Here is a 12,153-nt window from a genome sequence, read left to right on the forward strand (position 1 = left end):
CTCAGGCTTCCCTGTTTGCTGTTCGGGAAGGATTTCTGGTCTGCTCCTGTGGCTCCCTACGGGCCTGGTGTTCCCACAGGGCTGCACCATTCCCAACAGAGGCTCTGTGCATTTTGGACAACTCCCTGCTCCCACAGACACTGCAGGCTCATATGGGCAGAGCAGCCAGGCACAGGCTACACCCTCTCCAGAGAAGCTGAATTCTGCATTTAGATTCTCAATGTGGGAGGTTGTCCTTCACAAACAAGCTCAGTAAGACATGAGAAACTGCCTGGCCTCTCTGCAGCACAAGGGAAAAGGGACAAAGGAAATCAAGCCTAACAAACTCCGCTGACAGTCCCGGCTGAAATGCCTTCCTTGGAGCCCAGAGAGTCCCTGGAGACGCTGCTGCCACCAACAAAAATGCTGCAGAAATGGAAAAACACTCACAACCAAAGCAGGTCCAGTGAGTGTGCAGCTGGTTAACCCCAGGGAGATGCACTGGACCTGCTGGGACACTGGAGCTGGCTTTTTGCCTGCATAGTGTCATGGGGGAAACATCCAGCCCTTCAAGGATTTGCCTTGAGCATCTGATATACTTGGAAAGCAGTTGCTGGGACAAGAGCAAACTTGCCAGGTGTTCACCCACTTCCTCAGGGAGGTGTTTGGCAGGTGCTGATCCCTGTCCTACAAGGTGAACAGGTGGGTGATGCTCAGGTATGTCCACATGAGCTGCAGAGCTTCTCCAGGTGGAAGTAATCTCATTATCCCTCAGTCCTGCCCTTTCCTGGCTTTGCCATCTGCTGTATCTCTGCCTTTAAAGCATCAGTTCTGGTGACACTAAATAACCACAACCCACAGGGCTGCACGAAAGATCAGCTTGGCCAAGCTAGTGCCATTTATTTATGCCACAAACCACTTCCAGGAGGCCAACACACTCCTGGCTGCAGCTGGGCCCCTCTCAGCACCATGGGGGACAGGCACTTCAGCCAGCAGCAAGGACAGACAGCATTCATCCCTGGATTTGGAGAGCTCCCACCTCTTCTGGCATCAGGACAAACACAGTGCTCTGGGCACAGCTGGGAGCCAAGCATGACAAAGTCCAGCTATGCAAGAACTTGGCACATCAGGTCCATGCCACAAATTCACATTTTGTGCAGCCAGAGGAGCCCTGGGGCAAAGACACCAGGTACAGGAGGTCTGCTGCACCATGGAGAGCAGCTACCTCTCCTTGAGTTGATGGCAGTGTTCCTCTGGAAGTGTCATAGCAAAGCCACACTGGGGAGCAGAGGTGAAACTCATTCTCTCTTGAATTAGTCACCTGGAAGTTTCCAGTCCATCCTTTTTATCTCCAGGGAACAGAGTGAGTGCAGCGCCCCCACCCCAGAAATTAAATCAACCTGAAACAGGATCTGTGTTTCCACCTCCATCCATTCCATCTCCTCAGGGAGTTTTAGACAATACCCAGCTCCAAAATGCATGTTGCTAATGGAGAGGATGCACCCAGAAGAGAAGTGCCCCCAGCCTGAGGAGCATCTCCTTGCAAAGAGAGAAAACCTGGATTACATAAAGGACATGGGACCATATCCATCCTGGATTCTGCTCTCCTAATACCCATTCCTACAACAACCAGCAAGAGTCCTGCAGCACACCTAGATGGGACTTTGTTAACACGCTGCACGACCTTGCTGGTCTTTGGGTCTGCAGCATTCACACATTTGTTGAAGTGTTGTGAAATAACAGAGGTGCTGAAGGAGGAAATGCCTTTGTGGGGATGAAATGTGCCTGGCAGTCCAGAGCTAACCTTGGCTCTGGTGGTCCTCTTCTGTTCCCAGTGAGGTGTTGTTGAGATTTCCCAGGCAATGGCCCTCGCCACAGTCAGGTTCTCTGGTAAAGTTTCATGATATTCTCATCATGAAGTCTTTTCCACACCTGCTTCTCCAAGTTGAAGTCATGGTTAATGTAGAAAATCAGACGTTTCTGGTCCTTGTCATAGTAGTGATCCGAGTACTTCTCGTGCCCCTCCGTGATGTAACCATAGGCACTGACCTGGGAAAGATGCAGGGCTCACTGGCAGGGGTACCAGGGATGGAGGGAGCAGCTGAAATACAGGACACAGCTCCCAAACAGGGAGTGGGCACAGGACAGAGATGCCAGCTGGGGCATCTCTGGTGACCCTGTGTGGGGGTCCAGAAGAACCAGACTGTGAGCACTGGCTCCAGAGATCCTGCTGTCCCCTCACTGCCTCCCTGGGAGGTCATGTGCTCTAGGTCACAGGAGGCTTCACCACCTCTATGGGAGCTATTTTGGGGCTGTTTCTCATCTTCAGTCTGCTCCTCCACAGCTGACATGAGCCCATATACTCTTGAGACAGACAGCAGCCACTCCTGCTCTCTGTCCCCTGTTCCCACTTCCAGACAGTTCGGGGTGCAAGAATCACTGTACCCTTACCCGGTCACAGAGATGGAGGGCAGTCAGCAGCAGGAAGGCCCCCGTTGTGGGTCTGTACAGCCTCCAGTAGTGCTTTTCCAAATTTTTAGACTTTAAAAACCTGCAGAAGGAGAGATGAAAGAAGTGAGGAGCTGCTGGCTGCGGTGTTTCAAACAGGGCACACCTTGTCCCCCTGTGGCCCATGTGGGACCTTCCCTCCTTGCAGCAGCTTGGGGCCATATGAGGCATTTCAGAGAAGCCACAAGTACCCAGAGCTCTTCACCACCTGCACTGCAACCTAAGGCCAGCTCTGCCCCAGCTTTGTGGAAATGGTAGGTCTTGAGGCAGTGGCATTAAAGAGGGGATGGATTAGAGGATCTTGTAGGTTAAAGCCCTCTACTTTTAAATCTGTCCTTTGCTTTGCAGTGCCGAGGTGGCTTTGAAGCACCCTGGTATATCCTGTTCCCCACACACATTTAGGAGTGAAATGAGACATAGGGAAGCTGCAGAGGAGCATCACAAAACCTGCCAGGACCTGCACTGTGTTATGCCAGGAGTTGTTAGGAAAGTAGGAGTAAACACTGGGAAAAAATAGCATGGAGTCCTCTTGGCCTTGGAAAGGACCCAAGTCAGAGTGGGGACAGCAGAGCGGGCAGGGAGTGCCGGCCATCTGGCTCCAGGGAAGGCAGCAGCTCTCAAGGAGACTGAAGGGTAAAGGCAGCCAAAGCAGGACACAACAGGAGCTCCTGTTCCTCCATCTCTCAGTCATGTGTGGCCCATGATGAGCAGATCTCATGGTGACAGTGGCCAGCAGGCTTGTGGAAAGGGTTAGAGAGGCACAGAAGAGCAGCAGCCAGGCCAGGCAAAGGGGATGCTGAAGAAGAGCCTGTGATCGTGCTTGAGGGCACAACCAACCTCCTGAAAGAATCTCTGGAGAGCAGGTCTGTTACAGAGCCTTCCTCCAATGTGCTAAGCAAGGGGGAACATGAAAATCTGGTCCTGAACTAGAGATCAACTATTCTATTCTATTCTATTCTATTCTATTCTATTCTATTCTATTCTATTCTATTCTATTCTATTCTATTCTATTCTATTCTATTCTATTCTATTCTATTCTATTCTATTCTATTCTATTCTATTCTACTCTATTCTATATTATCCTATCTATTCCTATTCCTATTCCTATTCCTATTCCTATTCCTATTCCTGTTCCTGTTCCTGTTCCTGTTCCTATTCCTATTCCTATTCCTATTCCTATTCCATTCCATTCTATTCTGGCACATCAGCAACAATCTTCCTACACCTAAAGTTCCAATTGGCCCTGGATCTCTTTCGGATGCAGAAAACCAAACTGTCTGATGGCTGTTGCTTCTGCAGCTCACAGATTCTGGTTGTTTACCCACCACTAGCATCCCACTGCAGCACCACAGAGAGTTTCAGCTGAGCTCACACTGCTGACACTTATCTCCAAGCTGCTGGTGTGGCAGAACTGTGGTTACAGGAGAGGATGCTGGGAGGAGAGGCCAGAGACAGAGACAGATGGTGCTAGCCAGGAAAAACAAGCCTGTCAGAGCACTCAACCTGCAGCTCACCTGTTTTTCACATATCTGAGGAAATCAGGATGAACCACCAGGTATTTGTCCATTGTGAAATCTTTATCGAATTTCTGCCGGGGCTTCTGCCTAAGGACAGGAATGGGGAGACTTAAGATAAGCTCCTACACCTCATCACAGCTGGAAAGGATCAGCCCTGAAGCATCTGATGCACTTGGTGGTAAGAGAAGAACCACAAACACTGTGAAGATATTCTGCAACATTTCCAACATTATGACAAAGCCTCCATAGCCTGTGTGCATTGCAGAGGAAGAGATCAGGGAGGAGAGGCAACAAAAGGAGACAGGAATATCAGAAGCATGTGTTTTTATAGGCAAAAATTGGTGAAACCAGGCATTCATCCATGAGCAGGCCACACCAGACCAGTCAGCAGCATGTGTTCATCCCCAAAAGCCACAAGCTCTGGCCACACATCATTGAAATCAGCTGCCTCTGGGAAGGAGGTGTATTGACTACAGCAGTGCTCAGAGCTGTGGAGGAAATGAGAGATTTCTGCCTGCAAGTCTGCCAGGGGAGGGAGGCTTTACCCTGGTCTGTTCTTCTGGAGGGTTGAGCACTGGGAGAGGAAAAGAGCACAACAGAGAGCTTGTCACTGGAGGGGTGGAGGGGGCTATAGTTTATTTTACCCGCTGAGGTTCAAGAATCCTTTCCTGATGTCCTTGTTGAACAGAAGAGCGTCCAGCCACTCATAATCCCTTGCTGCCTCCAGGAAGTGAATGTATCTGACATGCTAGGAAAACAAGCGAGCATTAGTGAACAGCACTCCAAAAAAAAATGCAACATCTTGTCTCACTGAGTTTCTTGGACACACATCTTCAGTCTGCAGCTCAGTAGCAGAATGGAGACAGCATCTGATGTGCAGCTCCTTCTAAAGGCTGGGGTAGCACTGACACAACTTGCCACTGCAAACACTCACTCTGAGCCAAGGCAGTGCAGGTCCCCTCACCGAGGGTAATGCTAAAAGGGCTGCCTCAGCCCCTTTGCTCTTTGTGGTAAGAGCAGAACTGAAGCACACAGACAAACAGCATCCTGTCAAAGCTGTGCATGCACAAAGCAGAGACCTCACTTACTTTATCTCGTGGGATGTTGCTAAACCCTCTGTGTCCCAAAATCTGAAGAGAGGAAACCAGGGAGTAGGCTGTGAATCCATAAAAGGAGGTTTTTGTTCCCACATCTTTTTCATAACCCTTGATTACAGCCCCGCTCACCCTGGCCAAGGAAATCAAACAGAGGAGCAGAGTTAGGTGACCACTGAAACCCCTTACATTTACATTCCTAATAGGAAAAGACAGTGTTAGCCTGGAGGAAGGGAAGACTAGGCCCATTCTGATTGGCACCCTGATCTGCAGGAGAGCCCCTGCTGTGGAGATGGCTCTTTATGGCTCATTTGTGACCACAAGCTTTGGATATTTAGTAACTTTCCAATTATTTTTGGACTTTTTATCTCCTGGAATCCATCATTTTGGCACTTGGAAATGAGTGGAACACTAGAAGAGATGAAGTCATCCAGCCACAGTTAGGGGCTAGCCACAATAAGCTAGCTGTGCATCTGCGGAGAAGGGAGGCTGCCTTACCTGAAGACATAGTCATGGGAGTCAATCTCCTGGCCCATCCCAGAGTTATTCAGTATTCCTCCATTCCCCACGACAGCACAGCTGATGCACATGGGCACACTGCTGTCACGTCTGGCCAGGAGCAGCTGCTGGTGGGGCTTTGGGGGCAGCAGGGATATGACCTCCTTTACCACTGTGAAGCAAACACAGTGGAGAGTTATCAAGAGCCGTTGGGATGGACACAGTGAAACCACCAGAGTTTCCACCGTGAGATCCTCCTAGACTGATGCCTTTGATGGGGAGATGCTGCAAACCTCCAGTTACTCAGCATAAGGTTCCGGTTAGGAGTCTGAAAGTCCCATCCTGGCAAGCCCTGAGGGACTCACATGAGTAATTCAGGTCCATGAAGCCATAGGGGGGTATAAAATGCTCCAGGCGGTTCCATTCACTGTCACTGAAGTACCTCTTGTCTATGAAGAGTGTGATGTTGGGCAGGAAAAGATCCCGAAGCCAGTCAGACTTGGCAGCCCTGGCCCTCACTGATTCAGAGCAGGTCTTGAAAAACAAAAAGGAAACAGGAACAACTGATGAGCAGAGGAGATAAACCTGAGTGCCAGTGCTTGTGTGCCTGTCTGTGGCAGGGCCAAAGAGAAACACAGAAACTCCAGTGGTACCTCATCCATTCCCCTCATAATCCCCATCACCAGGAACATGAAGCACAATTTTAGTGCTACATCCATAAACAGCTGGTGAAAAGTCACCTACAAGGGAGCCAGGATGACTCTGAGTCTCTGAGACTTTCTTCTTCAGAACAACAGGCCTGTCATGCTTAAATGTTTTACTGGCTTTGGGCCTCATTAGCTGATGCAAATTAACATTTGTAATAGGTCTAACCTAAATGCATAAAAAAAGCTGTAAGCACTAAGAATATGCTACAATAATATATACATGCTATAATGAGCAATCCCTGTTGGCAACCTCACAAGGTCCTGATAGTGCACCTGAGGAAACATTGATGAACAAATGAAATCAGATCACCACTGCCATTCCCTTTAAGTGAAAGAAAAAATGTGCAACAGCTTGTTCAATGTCCTAAATAAATCAGTGAAATGTGCATCTGAGAAGGGAATCCAATCCAGCTTATCCTACAAGGTGGGGGTCTCACTGCAGCTGGCAAGAGTGAGGCTGTGTGTGCAGATGGAAAGCAAATAGTTCCACTACACTGAATGTACTGCTGAGTCAATTTGAGCTCTACTTTCTTAGAGACCTTCCCCAAACACCTACTGAAAGACAAAAGAGAGACCAAATGGACCCTCATGCCCAGCTCAATTCCCCAGCTATGTCTGCCAAAGCCTTGCTGAGTGCTCCATGGCTGGGCTGGGCTCTCTGCAGTGGATGAGGATGACAACCCTGTAACAGCCTGAGGAGACAGCCCTCATTCTGCCTGTCACCACAGGAGCACACTGAGGACAACACTGTCAAGGGTTTCATGGTGACAATCATTTCAGTCACAGCATATTTCATGTCCAGAAACAGGGACATTCCCTTCTGTTCAAGCAGGTACTGTCTTGGTACCTCTTGTGCCTCCAGAACTAGACTGGATCAGCACCAGAGGAACAAGGGAAAACTCTCATCATGTAGGGAATTAAGGAAGGGGGAGTTTCTACAGACTCCCTCTCTCTGCAGAATTACAGATCAGGTTTGGGAGGGAGACACAGCATGTGAGAAGGTGACCCACCTGTTCCAAGCCTTCCAGAAACAGGGGTGCCAGGGAAAACTGCTCTGGGTAAGCTTTACAAAGAGTTACCAGCATAGGATGGGGGACAGAGACAGTATGAGACACCACAACCTGTCCCATCTGCTTGCTGAGAACTCTGCTGTAGTTTACTCCTTTCCTAAAGGCCCTGTTCCTGGACATTAGTAGTTATGAGTTGCTCAAATTTAATTAACCTGTGTCTTCATGTGAATGCAGATGTTGTATATAGAGGTCTTCCTGTCTGGGTCCCACCAGCACCTGCATATACCAGTGAGTGACCTACCACCTCTGAAATCATCCTCAGCTGCAAAGGGCACACATGCCCAGGGGCCAGCAGACAAGGAGGTCAATGGGGAAGCACCATTCTTGGTGACCATCTGCACCATCCCACCTACCGAGGGTGGAGATGAGTTATCCAGCAGGTACTTGTCCTCAAAATCCCACTGTGGCTCAGATTTGAAGTTAGGAGCACTCAGTTTCCTCTTCTGTGTCACTGCATTAGCCTGAGGAACAGGTCTTACAGTTTTCATTGATGCTTTGGGTTTTGCTTGGTCTTTGGATGTGTTGTTCTCATGTGCTCCCTTCATCCCAGAGTATGGTTTCACTGTTGCCTTCTCCATGCCTCCCTTCTTCCTGGGAAGTGGTTTCACTGTTGTCTTTTCCTTGGCTTCTTCCACCTGTGGAGCTGGCCTCACTGTTGTTTTCCCCTTGTTTCCTGGCACCATAGGGGCTGTTTTCACTGTTGTCTTCTTGATTCCCTCCAACTGGGGTGGTGGTTTCACAGCCATGTTCTCCTTGGCTTCCTTAATGCTCATAACTGGTTTCATTGTTTTCTCCTGCTCCTCCTTTCCTTTCCATCTTGGTGTCTTCTCCACCACATCTTTGAGTCTTGTGATGTGTCCTCCCAAAGTCACCTTTAAAATGCTCCTGGAGTTCCCATTATCAGAACAGTTTAAACCCTGTTGCTTTTGGGTGTCCACTTGTTGTGTCTCTGGGGCATGTTGGAAAATGTTCAGTTTCCTAAATGCAATCAAAGGAAAAGGAGATACATCACACACGCTTAACATTGGACACCTTTCAGCCCATTTAGAATGCTCTTGACTCTGAGCCTCTCTCTGTGCTTTAGAGCAATTTCATTTTAAACTTTGCCAAAATGTTAGTCAACTTCCTATACCATTCTAGCATGAATACTGCTTATCTCCCCACTAGGCAAATCCCAGAGGCACACATTCTTTCCTCAGCACTTGGCACATGAAACATTCACACTGGAAGTAGCAGCCAACCAGTACAGCCCAGCTTTGCCACGCACTGGGCAGGCCCCCTGGCAGTGTCCCCAGAGCACTGCGGGGTTGGTTTGGAGATCCTGGGCTCTGGGCATGGCACACGTCATGGAGGCAGCCATCTGCCTCTCTCCTCTGCCAGCAGAGCCCTGTGCTTCAGCAACAGAGCATGAAGACCTTCCAGAATTCAGGAAGGGAAGTCTAAGAAGAAGTGAAACTCATTTCTTTACCCTAAATCACCTCTTGAGCTTTAGGGGCCACAGGGCACTTCTTTCTCTCCTCCTCCACGTTGGTCAGGTAATGCAAGGGCATCATACAGCACTCACCAGGCACATGTATCTGAAGGCAGACACTGTGAAGCTATTAAAATGTAAAATCTCTACATTTTTAGCATTTGCCTCTAATATTGCAGCTGCCCTGTTGCCTGATTCAGAGGCACAGGCAGGTACAAGGTTATCACAGGAGGCCACATCTGCTGACAGCAGAAGAGCCACTTGCAACAAGACCGTGCTGAAACCCAGAAAAAAAAAAAAATCAAGGCAAAAGTGGTGGGGTTTTGTCCTAAACATTCCCTCTTCTCTGCACAAGGCTGAAGGGTAGAACAGGAAAAAGGAAGGTGAACAATATCTGCAGCTGAGCTTTTATGTACAGCAAAGCTTTTCAGGATAAACCAGCATGGTTGTGGCAGCCTGATTCCACACTCATGTTCAGCCGTTGCATGACGCACTCGTTTCGGAATGCTGTGGATTGCTTCCGAAGTGATAAATGGGAGAAAAAGCACTTCTACAGATAACAGGCTGCAGATAGCAGCTCAGTTGCTGCTGAAATTTGATGGATGTCATATCACTCTGAAAGTGTTCAGGAAATTATCAACTAAGGACGCTTTTAAAAATCATTTTGTATCAGATAAATACATGAACCTTTGCAAGGCTGAAAAAGAGCGGTTGTAGCAAATGGCCTATCAGCTCTGCCTCTCTCATAATCATTAGCCAGTTTCAACCAAGTGTGCAGCATGTGCTTTCTATCATGGTGCTTCATGTATAAACTTAAACTGTTTACTGCCCAATAGGAGGAAAGATTTTACATGGACAGTCTAAAGAGAAATTTGGTAAGGTAGCTCAGGCAGCTCTTAAATCCCTTGGTGAGATTCTGTTGTATTTTTAATATGATATTTAAAACTTTGAAATTAAAGTGCAGAGAACAAATGAAATAGGAGTTTCACTGTAAGTGCTCCCTATATGTGTTCCCTATTTCTCTACGTGCTGTTTTGCAGGGCAGATTCTACCTCAGTCTATTACACTTTAACTTCAGTTGTTGTGCCAGAGACCAGAATGTAAAACTGAGGACTCTTCACATCCCAAACCTTGCTCTCTGCAGTCAGACCCACGTGGCCAGGCACTCCTGCTTACACAGGACGCTGCTCTCCTGACCAGCATTTTAAATCCAGACAAATGGTCAAAGCAGCTCTGTGAATTTCAGGCTCTAGAGTCCAGCTGGCAAACAACTGCAGAAGCTCAATGACATTTACTGTCATTTTCCTCCCATTTTACAAAGCCCAAGGACAAATAGAGGATAAAGCCATGAAAATGCTGCTTTGTGTATTCTACGTGACATACAAGATACAGAAATAGAACTGCCACACAGACAACCACACACAGCTCATACCTTGCTGTGTTTTACTTAAGTTGTATAAATACAGGTATTTCCATCCTCTGAAACTACAGTGGAAGGAAATGGCTTCAAGCAGCTGAACATGGAGAGCCACTGCTCCAGCTCTGCCAATGATGGGCTATGGGATCCCTTCTCTACACCTCCTCCTTCTGTCCTTTCCTTCCCACCTCCCTTGTGCAGATTCCATCCTCTCCAAATTGACAGCTGTCCTCAAAGTGTGGTGTCAAGCTCCTAGAGCTGAGCTGAACTCAAATCACCTCCAGAAGAGCTGCAGATGTTCCCAGCCTCACTCCTCCTGCCTGCCCCCACAGCACCAGCCCAGACATTCAGCTGAGAACCAACCCAACCAAGCCAAGCCAGATGAGCTCACTGGGAGAGCTGGGACCAGGTGAGGGTGGTGGGGAGGCTGGAGAGTGGTGCTTCCTATGCACAGCATCCATGAGCCATATCTGTACTGGGAAAGGCTCAGGTGTCTGCAAGGCCTCATGCAAGGAGTATTGCTCCCTACCAGTGATGCTGGAGACATTTCACCACAATTCCCTCCACACCCATTCCTGTAGGATTTACTTGACCATTTATAGAAAGTAGATATCAAGATATCATGTCTACATGACATTGATGTCCCAGTATGCAGCATATTTTGTGTTAGGAATCAGCTGCTGAACTTGCCATAAATTCAAAGCCATCCCACAAAATTCACTGTCCAGCAATGCAATCTGGATTAGGGCTGAATAAGGTTCTTTTGGGAGCCAACTGGAAAAGCAAATACTATGTAGTGCCCAAGTATGAAAACAGGTAGGATTAGTGAAGCAAAAGCTGCTTTACAAAAGGAAGCCCTGGAAAATAGTGAGCCAAGAGAAGCAGGTTTTTGACTTTTGACTTGGAGATCTTCCAACACAATGCTCTGCTAAAGTAAAGTCGTTACCAAACTCAGATCAGAAGTGCAAGTTGCAGGGTAAAAAAGACAGAGAGAGAAAACGAGCACAACCATCCACACCAGACAGTGCATGCCATGAAGGTACAGGTCCCTTACCTGAAAATCTTTGTCTTCACCAAATCAAACAAGGAGCTGGAATTGACAACGAAGAGGCAGAACTGTGTTACAACAACGAGGCAAATCAGGGCTTTGGCAATTTTCGGGAGCCTTATCCTAGAACAGCGCATGGTGCGATACCTGAGAGTGGCAGAGGCTCTGCTGCCGCTGCCCAAAGGCACTCGCCAGGCACTGCCTCACCAAGGTGTGTGGAAGGACTGGGCTGGTCTTCCCTCTGGATTTTCCTATGCACACCCTGTCTCCCAGCATTCCCAGACACTCTGCACACAGATCCAATTTCTCAGGCAAGGCATCAGTTTTGTACTGTTCCTGCCTATCACCAGAAGCTTATTCAACAAAGAGCGGGGAAAGGAACAGTTTTTGCTGCAAACAATGGAAGTTTCCTGTATCTTAATGATGTTGGCCTGCCCTAAAATGGAAACCCTTTATCTCTTCCTGGAAGAAACATCACTGGGAATGCATGTGAACTACAGAAGTGGCCATAGTTACAAACCCAAGAAGCTTTCATACCAGCACCTGCCCAAGGTTTTAGACATAACCGTAACCAGATATTCTTCATGCAGTAATTTCTTGCAGCTCTGATCCAGAAGCAAACCCTGCCCCCCAAATGCTGAAGGTTAGATACACATCCACTTTATTTTGTGGTTGGTTTGAAACAAATCAAAGTAAGACTTGGTGCAAATACACCACAGAAAAGAGGAGTTTGTGTTAGGAAAATCCCCAGTCAGTGTGAAATCAATCTTTGGCAGTCCAGAGTACATCACCTCACCAGCAGAGTTTAGGATTTGCAAAAATGGACACCACAGCCAGAGAAATG

At 48.0% G+C, this 12,153-nt stretch overlaps 1 protein-coding gene across 2 annotated transcripts; it reads right to left on the bottom strand.

Annotated features, from left to right (window-relative positions):
• Positions 1 to 1,395: 1,395 nt before the first annotated feature.
• On the bottom strand, positions 1,396 to 11,472 carry ST6GALNAC1 (ST6 N-acetylgalactosaminide alpha-2,6-sialyltransferase 1). Of its 2 annotated transcripts, none has more exons than XM_005526865.3 (9): positions 11,316 to 11,472; positions 7,727 to 8,351; positions 5,962 to 6,130; positions 5,597 to 5,768; positions 5,093 to 5,231; positions 4,649 to 4,752; positions 4,002 to 4,091; positions 2,431 to 2,530; positions 1,396 to 2,028 (listed from the first exon to the last, which is right to left on the bottom strand). In XM_005526865.3, exons 1-9 carry the CDS (start codon positions 11,444 to 11,446, stop codon positions 1,858 to 1,860), a joined length of 1,701 nt encoding a protein of 566 aa, XP_005526922.3. In that variant the 5' UTR covers positions 11,447 to 11,472; the 3' UTR covers positions 1,396 to 1,857. The 2 variants fall into 2 exon arrangements, with proteins under 2 accessions (XP_005526922.3, XP_087921591.1); XM_088065465.1 differs by lacking the exon at positions 11,316 to 11,472 and adding an exon at positions 8,842 to 8,899.
• Between the last annotated feature and the right edge of the window lie 681 nt (positions 11,473 to 12,153).

The sequence above is a fragment of the Pseudopodoces humilis genome, chromosome 21 (genome assembly GCF_049639895.1).
Source record: "Pseudopodoces humilis isolate 2021_Gansu_Grassland_sample_001 chromosome 21, ASM4963989v1, whole genome shotgun sequence".
Lineage (NCBI taxonomy): Eukaryota > Metazoa > Chordata > Aves > Passeriformes > Paridae > Pseudopodoces > Pseudopodoces humilis.

Excerpts from the sequence above, each read along its gene's own strand:
- ST6GALNAC1 (XM_005526865.3), bottom strand. The coding sequence starts at position 11,446 with ATGCGCTGTTCTAGGATAAGGCTCCCGAAAATTGCCAAAGCCCTGATT. Across the intron at positions 6,131-7,726 it reads ATAACTCATCTCCACCCTCG|ACCTGCTCTGAATCAGTGAG; the intron begins GTAGGTGGGATG and ends TTGTTTTTCAAG. Across the intron at positions 5,232-5,596 it reads TCCCATGACTATGTCTTCAG|GGTGAGCGGGGCTGTAATCA; the intron begins GTAAGGCAGCCT and ends TTCCTTGGCCAG.